The 14986-nt window shown below is 43.6% G+C and overlaps 1 protein-coding gene and 1 long non-coding RNA gene across 2 annotated transcripts in view; one reads left to right on the top strand and one right to left on the bottom strand.

Annotated features, from left to right (window-relative positions):
* Window positions 1-11476, top strand: part of LOC133650329 (uncharacterized) — a 12826-nt gene extending 1350 nt beyond the window's left edge. The window contains exon 3 of the long non-coding RNA XR_009826221.1: window positions 5460-11476. This is a non-coding gene — a long non-coding RNA (uncharacterized LOC133650329). The remainder of the gene's footprint in view (window positions 1-5459) is intronic.
* slc39a7 (solute carrier family 39 member 7) lies at window positions 5295-14742 on the bottom strand. The gene is made up of 8 exons (XM_062047447.1): window positions 14358-14742; window positions 13434-13936; window positions 13187-13355; window positions 11219-11317; window positions 11026-11142; window positions 10864-10956; window positions 5998-6194; window positions 5295-5943 (listed from the first exon to the last, which is right to left on the bottom strand). The coding sequence occupies exons 2-8, from the start codon at window positions 13926-13928 to the stop codon at window positions 5689-5691; spliced, it is 1425 nt and encodes a 474-aa protein (XP_061903431.1). The 5' UTR covers window positions 13929-13936; window positions 14358-14742; the 3' UTR covers window positions 5295-5688.
* Between the last annotated feature and the right edge of the window lie 244 nt (window positions 14743-14986).

Raw genomic sequence — 14986 nt, 5'->3', positions numbered from 1 at the left:
CAGCCCAAAAGACCGTTCACCTAACCCAAGGTTCATAAAGCTTATATATTTTTAAAAAGTTACGTACGTGACGCGCACGTACGGTACGGTACGTGTTATGCTAGCTCCTAGCTCCTAGCTCCATAGAACACGCCAATACAATTCAAACACCTGATCAACACACACAATCACTCAGCCCAAAAGACCGTTCACCTAACCCAAGGTTCATAAAGCTTATATATTTTAAAAAAGTTACGTACATACGCAAAAAAAAGTTGCGCACATACGGTCAAGCGATCAAATGTTTAGAAGCCAAAGCTGCATACTCACAGTAGCACGTCTGTGTCTTTGTCATCCAAATCAAAGTAATCCTGGTAAGAGTCTGTGTTGTCCCAGTTCTCTACAGGCGTCTGTGTATCGAAGTCAAAAGTCCTCCTGGTTAGAGTCTCTGTTATCCGAGTTCTTCCATCTTGACTGCATCTTTCGGGAATGTAAACAAAGAAGCGCCGGCTGTGTACTGTTGTGGCTGACTACGTTCGAAAAATACGTCCATTTCGCACCGACAACTTTCTTCTTTGCTTGCTCAGCTTCCTTCTTCATAATGCAATGAACATGATTGAAACAGATTCACGAACACAGATGTCCAGAATACTGTGGAATTATGAAATGAAAACAGAGCTTTTTCGTATTGGCTTCAACGTGGAAGGCATACCCGTGTTTGCCGGTCTACGTCACACGCATACGTCATCCTCAGAGGCGTTTCGAACCGGAAGTTTAGCGGCAAATTTAAAATGTCACTTTATAAGTTAACCCGGCCGTATTGGCATGTGTTATAATGTTAAGATTTCATCATTGATATATAAACTATCAGACTGCGTGGTCGGTAGTAGTGGGTTTCAGTAGGCCTTTAATACTTCATATCGTCGAAGTCATCAGAACTTTGGTAGTACAATGGTTCGTTCATCCATCATTTATTCCACAAGACGTGGGTTTGATTCCTGGCATTGTCAGTCCTCAAATGTGTTGATCACTGTACACACTACGTTTATAAAGTAAAGCATTATGTATTTATTATTTTAAAGGCCTGCTGAAACCCACTACTACCGACCACGCAGTCTGATAGTTTATATATCAATGATGAAATCTTAACATTGCAACACATGCCAATACGGCCGGGTTAACTTATAAAGTGCAATTTTAAATTTCCCGCGAAACTTCCGGTTGAAAACGTCTATGTATGATGACGTATGCGCGTGACGTCAATGGTTGAAACGGAAGTATTCGGACACGTTGTATCTCAACACAAACAGCTCTGTTTTCATCGCCAAATTCCACAGTATTCTGGACATCTGTGTTGGTGAATCTTTTGCAATTTGTTTAATGAACAATGGAGACTGCAAAGAAGAAAGCTCTAGGTGGGATCGGTGTATTAGCGGCTGGCTGCAGCAACACAACCAGGAGGACTTTGAGGATAGCAAACGCGCTATCCGACGCTAGCCGCCGACCGCATCAATGATCGGGTGAAGTCCTTCGTCGCGCCGTCGATCGCTGGACCGCAGGTGAGCACGGGTGTTGATGAGCAGATGAGGGCTGGCGTAGGTGGAGAGATAATGTTTTTATCATAGCTCTGACGAGGTCCCGTAGCTAAGTTAGCTTCAATGGTGTCGTTAGCAACAGCATTGCTAGGCTTCGACAGGCGGCACAGCATTAACCGTGTAATTACAGGTCCAGTGTTTGGTTCGGTGTCTCCTGATAGTAGTATTGTTGATCTGCTGTCTATCCTTCCAGTCAGGGGCTTATTTCTTTTGTTTCTATCTGCATTTAAGCATGATGCTATCACGTTAGCTCCGTAGCTAAAGTGCTTCACCGATGTATTGTCGTAGAAATAAAAGTCACTGTGAATGTCCATTTCGCGTTCTCGACTCTCATTTTCAAGAGGATATAGTATCGGAGGTGGTTTAAAATACAAATCCGTGATCCACAATAGAAAAAGGAGAGAGCGTGGAATCCAATGAGCCCTTGTACCTAAGTTACGGTCAGAGCGAAAAAAGATACGTCCTGCACTGCACTCTAGTCCTTCACTCTCACGTTCCTCATCCATGAATCTTTCATCCTGGCTCAAATTAATGGGGTAATCGTCGCTTTCTCGGTCCGAATTGCTCTCGCTGCTGGTGTAAACAATGGGGAAATATGAGGAGCCCTTCAACCTGCGACGTCACGCTACTTCCGGTACAGGCAAGGCTTTTTTTATCAGCGACCAAAAGTTGCGAACTTTATCGTCGATGTTCTCTACTAAATCCTTTCAGATATTGCCATATTTTTGCTGAAAGGATTTAGTATAAAACGACGATAAAGATCGCAACTTTTGGTATCTGATAAAAAAAAGGCTTGCCCCTACTGGAAGTAGCGTGACATAGTCAATTGAACATATCCACAATGTTCCCTATTGTTTACAATGATGGCCGCCAGAAGTGAGAGAGATTCGGACCGAGAAAGCGACGATTTCCCCATTAATTTTAGCGAGGATGAAAGATTTGTGGATGAGGAAAATGCAAGTGAAGGACTAGTGGGGAGTGGAAGCGATTCAGATAGGGAAGATGCTGTGAGAGCCGGGGGTGACCTGATATTCAGCTGGGAATGACTACAACAGTAAATAAACACAAGACATATATATACTCTATTAGCCACAACACAACCAGGCTTATATTTAATATGCCACAAATTAATCCCGCATAAAAACACCTAGGTGTTTGTTATGCTAGCTCCTAGCTACTAGCTCGAGCTAGTTATAGCTCGAGCGGGTTATATGGACGGGATCCCGTATATGTAACCCGCCAATACAATTCAAACACCTGCACAACACACACACTCACTCAGCCCAAAGAACCGTTCACCTAACCCAAGGTTCATAAAGCTGATATATTTAACCAAAGTTATGTACATGACACGCACGTACGGGCAAGCAATCAAATGTTTGGAAGCGCGCGGGTGGGACCTGATATTCAGCTGGGAATGATTACAACAATAAATAAACACAAGACATATATATACTCTATTAGCCACAACACAACCAGGCTTATATTTAATATGCCACAAATTAATCCCGCATAAAAACACCTAGGTGTTTGTTATGCTAGCTCCTAGCTACTAGCTCGAGCTAGTTATAGCTCGAGCGGGTAATATGGACGGGATCCCGTATATATAACCCGCCAATACAATTCAAACACCTGCACAACACACACACTCACTCAGCCCAAAGGACCGTTCAGCTAACCCAAGGTTCATAAAGCGTATATATTTACCCAAAGTTACGTACGTGACACGCACGTATGGGCAAGCGATCAAATGTTTGGAAGCGCGCGGGTGGGACCTGATATTCAGCTTGGAATGACTACAACAGTAAATAAACACAAGACATATATATACTCTATTAGCCACAACACAACCAGGCTTATATTTAATATGCCACAAATTAATGAGATGAAAACAGAGCTATTTTGTATTGGCTTTAATGGGGAAGCCATACCTCTGTTAAACTGGCTACGTCACGCGCATACGTCATCATACCGAGACGTTTTCAAGCGGAAGTGTGGCGGGAAATTTAAAATTGCACTTTATAAGTTAACCCGGCCGTATTGGCATGTGTTGCAATGTTAAGATTTCATCATTGATATATAAACTATCAGACTGCGTGGTCGGTAGTAGTGGGTTTCAGTAGGCCTTTAAAACAGCTAACAGAAATCAATAGCTGTATAATGGAGCTCTGCCAAAAAAAATAAGAAATCGCCTTAAACCAAAAATAAAAATGAACTAAATCTCCTGTTTTGTGCATCATGGTGCAAGTTACATTATATTGTCGTCTTGCTCTTTATGCCATTTCCTCAAGGTGACAGAAAAACTTTCTAAAACCTGCCCAGTTGGCAAAATACAAACATACAATATACATATATAACACATACTTTGTTGATTTATCCAGCAAAACCATTATGTCAAACATTTTTTTTGTGATTCATTGTCATTGATTCAGAGCCATAACAGACACATTTCAATGCATCACACATTATGTGGTTAAGATGCAGCTGTTTGTAATCCCACATTGGACAAGCAGGTGGTGTCTTGTGCCGAAGCATGCATTGAAGCTTCCAGAAATTCTGGAACCAATTGGCTCAAGTGATTCAATGCCTCATGAGGCTTCATCAAACCTTCACTACCGAAAGGTATTATTTTAGTTTCGCTGAAATTCAAAGATTCGGGGAGTGCTCAGAGTATGGGGTATCGGACTGTCTGATTGTGGCGGTCCGATCAGTGTTAGAGCTTGGTCCGCATTGCCGGCAGTAAGTCGGACACGTTTCCCGTGAGGGTTGGACTCTGCCAAGGCTGCCCTTTGTCACAGATTCTGTTCAAGTTTTTATGGACAGAATTTCTAGGTGCAGTCAGGGCGTTGAGGGGATCCGGTTTGGTGGCTGCAGGATTAGGTCTCTGTTTTTTGCAGATAATGTGGTCCTGATGGTTTCATCTGGCCAGGATATTCAGCAGAGTGTGAAGCGACTGGGATGAGAATCAGCACCTCCAAGTCAGAGTCCATGGTTCTTGCCCGGAAAAGGGTGGAGTGCCATCTCCGGGTTGGGGAGGAGACCCTGCCCCAAGTGAAGGAGTTCAAGTACCTCGGAGTCTTGTTCACGAGTGAGGGAAGAGTGGATCGTGAGATCGGTGCGGCGTCTTCAGTAATGCGGACGCTGTATCGATCGGTTGTGGTGAAGAAGGAGCTGAGCCGGAAGGCAAAGCTCTCAATTTACTGGTCGATCTACGTTCCCATCCTCACCTATGGTCATGAGCTTTGGCTTATGACCGAAAGGACAAGATCACGGGTACAAGCGGCCGAAATGAGTTTCCTCCGCCGTGTGGCAGGGCTCTCCCTTAGAGATAGGGTGAGAAGCTCTGCCATCCGGGAGGAGCCAAATGAGGTGGTACCCGAAAGCCTCCCGAGGGAGGTGTTTAGGGCACGTCCGACCCGAGGCCACGAGAAAGACCCAGGACACGTTGGGAAGACTATGTCTCCCGGCTGGCCTGGGAACGCCTCTGCATCCCCCGGGAAGAGCTGGACGAAGTGGCTGGGGAGAAGAAAGTCTGGGCTTCCCTGCTTAGGCTGCTGCCCCCATGACCCGACCTTGGATAAGTGAAATTAGATGGATGGATGAAATTCAAAGAATCTGTTTTTGTCAAACCATCTTTTTAAATTGTTAATTTCTTCTGTAATTTGTATTAGCTTCTGTGTGTTTTCTCCTGAACAAAACACAATCAAGCAAGGACATCAGTCTAATTTTGAATGTTATCAGCTTTTATTGTTGGTCACAGTTGCAGACAGTGTACATTTTTTGGTCCATCTTGCCACAGTCAAACTTCACGTGAGAACACATCTCAGGTGCTTTGACTACTTTTTTGAACTATTATGTGAATTCTGTCCATTTCTGCTTTCTCAGTGCCTCAAAAGCCAAAAATGCAGAACAATTTATGAGCGTGAGAAAGTGCTAAAAGTCCCGTCAAGACGTGTCCATCTGGTTGGTTCCTCACAGCAAACAAAACAAAACAAAAAAGAGCATGATGTTTTTTCATACAAATAAAAGGTAACACCGCCAAAGGCAACAAAAAGTTGTTTGTCCCACAATGCGATAAAAAGATTGAAACAAATTACAACTTTTTTTTTTTCTCTCACTCGTACTCTGCAATTAGAACCATCATGCCCACTCCGAACAGCAGGGCCAGAATCTCCATCAAAGACTGGCCGAAACTGGAGCGCCCCGCTAGCAGTTCTGGAAGCACCGTCACCGTGGCGATGTAGACAAAGCCGCCGGCGGTGAAGGGCAGGATCCAGGCGGTCGCCGTGGCGCCCACCCCTTCCGCCAGCAGCGAGCAGGCGGTGCCAGCCAGAGCTCCCAAGGCCGTGACCAGCTGCAGACACATGGCCTGATGGGAAACAGGAAGTTAAACAGCTGAAGAACCGGGAGTCGGGCGGCCCACCTTTTTCTTGGTGCAACCGGACTGGACCAGGATGGCGAAGTCTCCGATCTCGTGCGGGACCTCGTGCAGCAGGATGGTGATGGTGGTGATGGTGCCCACCGCTGGACCCACCAGGAAGGAGGCGCCGATGGCCAGGCCATCGGTGAAGTTATGAGTGAAGTCCGCCGCCAGGTTGAGGTAGCCCGACACCTTGATGTCTGCAACATGAACAGCTGTCAGCGTGTGAGCCAGAGTCTGACCTCTGATTTCAACAGGAAACGTAATCGCCACAAAACGGCAGCGCCATCTGCCGTTTGGCGATCCCCAACGCCGTTCTGTTGCGGCTCTGCCGTGCAGCGAAAAAGCGCAGACTTTTACGAGATCCCGCAAATCCGCGCTTCATCATGTGACAAAGTAAACATTGACGTAAACACCTCGAAACGTCTCGAGGTCCATCAAAACCCACAGGCGAGCGTTGTCGACACACATCTCCCACGAACCACACCACTGCTTCCCTGTATCAGCTGGCATTTGACACAGGACCCCATGTGCGCACATACCGTATTTTTCGGATTATAAGTCGCAGTTTTTTTCATAGTTTGGCCGGGGGTGCGACATATACTCCGGAGCGACTTATGTGTGAAATTATTAACACATTACCGTAAAATATCAAATAATATTTATCTCATTCACGTAAGAGACTAAGCAAATGGCAGCAATCGTCACTCACACGTCAACCAATAAGAATTCGGCGGGGGAGGGTCATGGCAGAAGTGCATTGTGGGTCATGGGATGCTAACTGCTATATGTTACTGCCGTAGCTATTAAAATGGATCACATCAACATTGGCGGTAACTTATAAAAACTGAGAAGGACTGAACAAAAATGGCACCGAAAAGGAAATTATATACTGCAGATTAGAAGCTGGACGTAGTGAAATATGCAGCAGAGAACGGCAATCGAGCAGCAGAAAGAAAGGACATACCAGAGGTGACACCGGGGAGGAAGATTTCATCGGATTTAGCGATCGGGAGTGACAGATTGTTTGGTAAACGTATAGCATGTTCTATATGTTATAGTTATTTGAATGACTCTTGCCATGATGTGTTGCGTTAACATACCAGGCACGTTCTCAGTTGGTTATTTATGCCTCATATAACGTACACTTATTCAGCCTGTTGTTCACTATTCTTTATTTATTTTAAATTGCCTTTCAAATGTCTATGTCTACTACGTGTTGGATTTTATCAAATAAATTTCCCCCAAAAATGCGACTTATACAGTGCGACGTATATGTTTTTTTCCGTCTTTATTGTGCATTTTCGGCCAGTGCGACGTATACTCCGGAGCGACTTATAGTCCGAAAAATACGGTAGCTGCCCGGGATATGCCTGTGTATGATCCTTGAATTTTGGACCTCCAGAATCAGCATTTGTCTCAACGAGGTGAAATTACGTCTAAAAACTTGTGACAAGTTGACTTTATGTCCGTCCCAGCCCATTAAGGATGTTCCAAAATGTAACATAAGATTCACCTTGAAAACGGACTACCGTATTTTCCGCACTATAAGGCGCAACTAAAAACCTCCAATTTCCTCAAAAGCTGACAGTGCGCCTTATAATCCGGTGCGCCTTATATATGGACCAATATTGAGCCACACCAGGTCTCGCAACTACGGTAACTACACCAACTTCATTTTCCCCCTTCTCCGGCTGTTTACCGTAGAAGAAGAAGCGCTTCTTCTACGGGGGAAAATGAAGTCTGCGGTTGCTTACCGTAGAAGAAGAACTTCTTCTACGGGGGAAAATTAAGTCGGCGGCTGCTTACCGTAGAAGAAGAAGTTCTTCTTCTACGGGGGAAACTGAAGTCCTGTAGTTGCGAGACATAAACTTTATGTAAAAACCCTAAAATGGTTCCTATTAAGAGACACGCTTACGACGCAGAGTTTAAACTCAAGGCGATCAGTCACGCAGTAGAACACGGGAGAATTTAACATTAACGAATCAATGGTGCGGAAGTGGAGGAAGCAACATGATGACCTGCGCCAAGTAAAGAAGACTAAACAGAGTTTCCGAGGGAACAAAGCGAGATGGCTACAGTTGGAGGACAAACTCGAACAGTGAGTTGTTGAACAGAGAGCAGCAAGTAGAAGTGTCAGTACAATCACTATTGGTTTTGTTGACATTCCCTTTAGCGCAGCTCCATCTAATGGATGCATAACGTAACCCCAGCCTCTACTGTAGTGTCTATTCTATGCACCTTATAATGCGGTGCGCCTTATATATGAACAAAGTTTTAAAATAGGCCATTCATTGAAGGTGCGCCCTATAATCCGGTGCGCCTTATAGTGCGGAAAATACGGTATTTTATTTTCAAAGTAAGCCGGATATGGCTTCCTGTCCAACACAAGCAGATTTTAGCTGAATGGATCCTCCGTGTTGCGACAACTGGCAAAAATAGAAGCTTTGCGTGTATTTAGCGCAGGGAACTAGAACGCAGGCGGTGGAAACGGACACATTGACTCGAATAAAAACGAAAGGAGTCCACCGCCGTGGCGATTACGCACCGCAGCCGTAACGCATCCTGTGAAAATCACGGCTTAGAAAAGGCCTGGGCAATCATTTTGACTCGGGGGCCAAATTTAGAGAAAAAAATGTGTCTGGGGGCTGGTATATGTATTTTTAGGAACACTACTACAAAACCTCACAATAATGTCTGATTGAATGCTAAAAACGTTTTGACAGACCGCCTTAAAAAAACAGAATGGAATTTTAAATTTGTTTACTGAATGAGACACCCAGAATGTACATGAAAATAAAGAATGTGGGATTTACAATATGTATTAACTAGGGATGTCCGATAATGGCTTTTTTGCCGATATTGTCCAACTCTTAATTACCGATACCGATATCAACTGATACCGATATATACAGTCGTGGAATTAACACATTATTATGCCTAATTTGGACAACCAGGTATGGTGAAGATAAGGTCCTTTTTTTTTAAATTTATAAAATAAAATAAGAGAAATAAATTAAAAACATTTTCTTGAATAAAAAAGAAAGTAAAACAATATAAAAACAGTTACACAGAAACCAGTAAGTAATGAAAATGAGTAAAATTAACTGTTAAAGGTTAGTACTATTAGTGGACCAGCAGCACGCACAATCATGTGTGCTTACGGACTGTATCCCTTGCAGACTGTATTGATATATATAACGTAGGAACCAGAATATTAATAACAGAAAGAAACAACCCTTTTGTGTGAATGAGTGTAAATGGGGGAGGGAGATTTTTTGGGTTGGTGCACTAATTGTAAGTGTATCTTGTTTTTTTTATGTTGATTTAATAAAAATAAAAAAACGACAACAACCCGATATTGATAATAAAAAAACTGATACCGATAATTTCCGATATTACATTTTAAAGCATTTATTTATTTACTGTAGTATTAACTATGCACGATAAAACACTGAATATTGACAACATATGAACGCCAACCCCTCCCCACCCCCCCTCTCTCTCTCTATCGACATATTTTACAATCAAGCGAAACGCAACAAAAATGGAACAAACACCGCGAAATATGAACGCGAAGGGTAAAAAAACCAAACCACCTACAATCTGATATCTGTCACTCAGTTATAGAACTTTGTTGTAAAAATCTCTTTCTGTTCCTGACACCCGCATTTTCAGGCTCGCTCTGGAAACACTGTAGAAACGCTCCTCACCCACACTGCTTGGTGCCTCGTCTGAGCTGTTGTGACTTAGATTACCATAGTAGCTAATATATCATGCAAGAGTGCAGATTTCAACCATTGAAATACTTTGTATTAGGGATGTCCGATAATATCGGACTGCCGATATTATCGGCCGATAAATGCTTTAAAATGTAATATCGGAAATTATCGGTATCAGTTTCAAAATTATCGGTATCTGTTTCAAAAAGTAAAATGTATGACTTTTTAAAACGCCGCTGTGTACACGGACGTAGGGAGAAGTACAGAGCGCCAATAAACCTTGAAGGCACTGCCTTTGCGTGCCGGCCCAATCACATAATATCTACGGCTTTTCACACTCACAAGTGAATGCAGGCATACTTGGTCAACAGCCATACAGGTGACACCGAGGGTTGCCGTATAAACAACTTCAACACTGTTACAAATATGCGCCACACTGTGAACCCACACCAAACAAGAATGACAAACACATTTCGGGAAAACATCCGCACCGTAACACAACATAAACACAACAGAACAAATAGCCAGAACCCCTTACAGCACTAACTCTTCCGGGACGCTACAATATACACCCCGCTACCCCCCCTCCCCCACCTCAACCTCCTCATGCTCTCTCAGGGAGAGCATGTCCCAAATTCCAAGCTGCAAAACAGGCATGTTAAATAAAATAATGCACTTTGTGACTTCAATAATAAATATGGCAGTGCCATGTTGGCACTTTTTTCCATAACTTGAGTTGAAGTTGTTCTCTTATTTTGGAAAACCTTGTTACATTGTTTAATGCATCCAGCGGGGCATCACAACAAAATTAAGCATAATAATGTGTTAATTCCACAACTGTATATATCGGTATCGGTTGATATCGGTAATTAAGAGTTGGACAATATCGGAATATCAGATATCGGCAAAAAAGCCATTATCGGACATCTCTACTTTGTATAGTTCAAGACTTACCGTAATTCAAAAACATCACTGCATATCATAATGGCAGCTACAGTTTCCATCTTAAAGATAAAAAAATAAATGTTGGGAAATGTCCGGCGGGCTAGACTGAAAAGCTTAACGTGCCGCATATGGCCCCCGGGCCTTAATTTGCACAGGTCTGGCTTAGACACATGGCAGCTTTATAAAATGCTCTTCAGCTCACCTGCACTATTCTCTTTCTTCTTTGCCACCATTTTGCCTTTGCTTTCTTTCTTCTTCTCTTCCTCTCCGTCGCTGTCCTTTTCCTTGACGGCACCTGGAAAAGATCCCAAAAATGTTAATGGCTACATGGATTTATTTTGCGTGAGGTGTGTGGTAATCTTACCGTGGGAGTGTGAGTGTCCTCCCTTCAACAAACGCACAAACTTCTCCACAACCAGAAAGGCGATTATGCCGCCAAGAACCCACAGTCCCACGGACATCATGTGATCATGGGCGGCACCTGTGGAGCAAGCCGGGAAAAGTTGACTTACGTGAAGTCAATTTTTGGACACTTTGTCAGGGACCTATCCGCCTACCGTGAGAGTGGCCGTGGTCGTGCGAGTCTCCATGATCGTCGCCGTGGTGTGAGTCTCCATGATCGTCTCCATGATCGTCGCCGTGGTGCGAGTGCGGCTCTGCAAGACAGAGATTTTGAGTTTTTTCTTCACGTCTGTGTCGTTTAGCACGAGGTACGGTATGGAAGTACTATTGTCACAAAACAACGTGCATATGTGTATTAATCAGGTAATCAGAGCTGTGTGTCTCTGTTCTAATTTGTGTTTGTAATAATTTGTGTGTGTAAAAAAAATGATTTTAAAAAAATCGCTGTGTCAGTGTCCATGTTAAACTGCGTGAGGCAGGCACCCGCAATTATCTGTTTTTTTCTTTACACTTGAATTTGTCTACAGTGCTGCTGTTGCAGATCTGTGCATGCGTGCAGCAATCTGTACGTGTTGAATATAATTGCGTGTTACTTCACCTTTCCTCTCCCTACACTCACCACTAGTGGGCGCCTAGCAACAAGTTTGCTTTTGATTCACCAGCCTCGGATACCAGACCAGGGCTTGACAATATGGCTGAAAACTGTATCACGATATAAGTGTTTTGAATCGGTCGATATACAAAACCCAAAACCAGTGAAGTTGGCACGTTGTGTAATTTGGAAATAAAAACAGAATACAATGATTTGCAAATCCTTCTCAACTTATATTCAATTGAATAGACTGCAAAGATAACATACTTAATGTTTGAATTGAGAAACTTAATTTATTTTTGCAAATAATCATTAACTTAGAATTTAATAAAATTTGGCACAGGGGCATTTTTACCACTGTGTTACATGGCCTTTCCTTTTAACAACACTCAGTAAACGTTTGGGAACTGAGGAGATTTATTTTTTAAGCTTTTGAGGAGGAATCATTTTCCATTCTTGCTTGATGTACAGCTTAAGTTGTTCAACAGTCCGTGGTCTCCGTTGTGGTATTTTAGGCTTCATAATGCGCCACACATTTTCAATGGGAGACAGGTCTGGACTACAGGCAGGCCAGTCTAGTACCCGCACTCTTTTACTATGAAGCCAATCTGTTGTAACACGTGGCTTGGCATTGTCTTGCTGAAATAAGCAGGGGCGTTCATCATAACGTTGATTGGATGGAAACATATGTTGCTCCAAAACCTGTATGTACCTTTCAGCACTAATGGTGCCTTCACATATGTGTAAGTTACCCATGCCTTGGGCACTAATACACCCCCATACATCACAGATGCTGGCTTTTGAACTTTGCGCCTACTACACTGATGTCACTTTTTGAGAAAGTGCCGTCTGAGGGATCGAAGGTCCGTAATATCATCGCTTACGTGCAGTGATTTCTCCAGATTTATAAATGATTTTCTGAACCTTTTTATGATATTACAGACCTTAGATGGTGAAATTCCTAAAATCCTTTCAAAAGCTCGTTGAGAAATGTTGTTCTTAAACTGTTGGACAATTTGCTCACGCATTTGTTGACAAAGTGGTGACCCTCGCCCCATCCTTGTTTGTGAATGACTGAGCATTTCATGGAAGCTGCTTTTATACCCAATCATGGCACCCACATGTTCCCAATTAGCCTGTTCACCAGTGGGATGTTCCAAATAAGTGTTTGATGAGCATTCCTCAACTTTCTCAGTCTTTTTTGCCACTTGTGCCAGCTTTTTTGAAACATGTTGCAGGCATCAAATTCCAAATGAGCTAATATTTGTAAAAAAAAAGTTTTCCAGTTCGAACGTTAAGTATCTTGTCTTTGCAGTCCATTTAATTGAATATAGGTTGAAAAGGATTTGGAAATCATTGTATTCTGTTTTAATTTACGATTTACACAATGTGCCAACTTCACTGGTTTTGTAGATATTTTTTAATGACCTATCAAAAATAAGGGGCAGGAAAAAAAATACATTAAATGTAACCATTGTTATTTAAAATGTAGTCTTCCTCTGATTATTGATCATGATGAGCAGCCACCTACCAAGAGCGTGCGGTATGAGGTGGAGAAAGGCGTCGCCCAGCAGGCCGCCCGACGCAAAGCTCAGCAGCACCTTGAGCAGGTTCTGGTGCTGGTCACTGTTGGACTGCACTGGGATGAGGAAGAGGATGAGGAAAGGCGCGGCACTGATGAGCAGTGTGGCGCCGATCGCCTGAGGGGAGGGAGAGAGGGGCGTGTCGCCGAGTCAGGAAGGCTGTTAAGGAAGATGAATTATTGTTTAGACTCTGACCTGCATCCACAATTCTGTCATGGTCCTCTTCTCTGCATCACTCTTCAGCCCTCCATGTCTGTGCTCTTCGCTCTTGTCCGGGTGAACAACATTATCATAATGGTCGTGTGCGTGCCCGTGGTCGTGGTTGTGTGCGTGCCCGTGGTTGTGTGCATGCCCGTGGTCGTGTGCGTGCCCGTGGTCGTGTGCGTGCCCGTGGTCGTGTGCGTGCCCGTGGTTGTGTGCGTGCCCGTGGTTGTGTGCGTGCCCGTGGTCCTCCTCCTCCGGCGACAGGTTGGCCTCAGCGCTCCACTTGCTGGCGCCGTGGTACATCTTCGCCTCCTGGCCGTGCGAGTGACCGTGGTCCTCTCCGTGCGAGTGGCCGTGATGGCCGTGGTCATCGTGCGAGTGGCCGTGGTGATCGTGCGAGTGGCTGTGAGCGTCACTCAGACGGAAGGCGAGCAGCAGGATTGCAGATGTGGCGAGTGTCACCACCAGCACATGTCGGCACCCCATAGTATGACCTGGAAAACAAAAACCATGAGAATTGTCATTAAGTTAGTCTCTGGACAAAAGGGTAATAGCTGAGATTATTTAAGTATATATATTTTTTTATCATTTCATAATAAGGAACCAGTTGCTTCTGACTTATTATAGAAGCATGCTTAAACTTGTGACTTGTAGGAAGTACTGGTAAGTACCTGGGGGCATATTACAAGAGTAAAAACAACAGTTGACCTAGTCTAACTTTCTCATGCACGTTTGTGACTGACTAAACTCAATTATCTCTTACCTGGGTTAAAACGGATTAACTTTAGTGCCAACTCAAACAGTAAAATAAGCCGGACGTCAAACAAAAACAGCAGCTGTTCGCGGCTAGCTAATAGTTAGCATGCTAACTGACGCAAACAAACCGCGCCGCTCATAAGAAAGATAGATTCTCACCGGAGCGTGGACACTATTCCCACTGTTTGCACGCCGACTGCCTCTGCGTGGAGTGTCTTGTTTTATCTGTTTTGTGCTATGTGTTATGCTACCTGTAGCTGCAAAGCCGAGACGTGGCAGTCGCACAACTGCACAAGCCCAAATCTCGCGGGAAAGCGTTCCAAATTCAAAGCGAGCCTCCTTCGCTGCTTCCTTGCCGTCAGCAGTCAGAAAAGAAACGACATCTCGTCCACACTTTTGCTCATAAATTATTATATATAAACGTTTTATAATGTCAGCGACACAAGCCAGTGCTTATACAAGACAAAAGCCAGTTCTATATCACGTCAAGGTGACAAAAGGAGGAGGATAGGGACGTGAGAGAGAAGTCTCGCGAGATGTTTCGCCGTGGGATCTTGTGTTGCTTGGTGACGGTTTCACATCCGGTTAGAGACTTTTCAGCTCATTGTCACCGAGCAAATAAACATTTTTCTTTAAAAAAAAAAAAAAAAGTTTACTTTTCTTAACTTTTGACAAAACACCGTGTTTGGAAAAAAGTAAGAGTTAAACAAATATAACGACACAATGTTTTGTAGTCACATGATCTTTAAATATGTTAATTTGTATTTATTTATTCTTCTTTTATTTAT

Source organism: Entelurus aequoreus, linkage group LG05 (genome assembly GCF_033978785.1).
Source record: "Entelurus aequoreus isolate RoL-2023_Sb linkage group LG05, RoL_Eaeq_v1.1, whole genome shotgun sequence".
Classification (NCBI taxonomy): domain Eukaryota; kingdom Metazoa; phylum Chordata; class Actinopteri; order Syngnathiformes; family Syngnathidae; genus Entelurus; species Entelurus aequoreus.
The sequence above is the reverse complement of the archived record's forward strand: the minus strand, read 5'-3'. Positions and strand labels throughout refer to the sequence as shown.

Coding starts and splice junctions, on each gene's coding strand:
- slc39a7 (XM_062047447.1), bottom strand. CDS start 13,928: ATGGGGTGCCGACATGTGCTGGTGGTGACACTCGCCACATCTGCAATC. Junction 11,143..11,218: donor CGACCACGGCCACTCTCACG/GTAGGCGGATAG, acceptor CTTGCTCCACAG/GTGCCGCCCATGATCACATG. Junction 5,944..5,997: donor CCGGTTGCACCAAGAAAAAG/GTGGGCCGCCCG, acceptor GTTTCCCATCAG/GCCATGTGTCTGCAGCTGGT.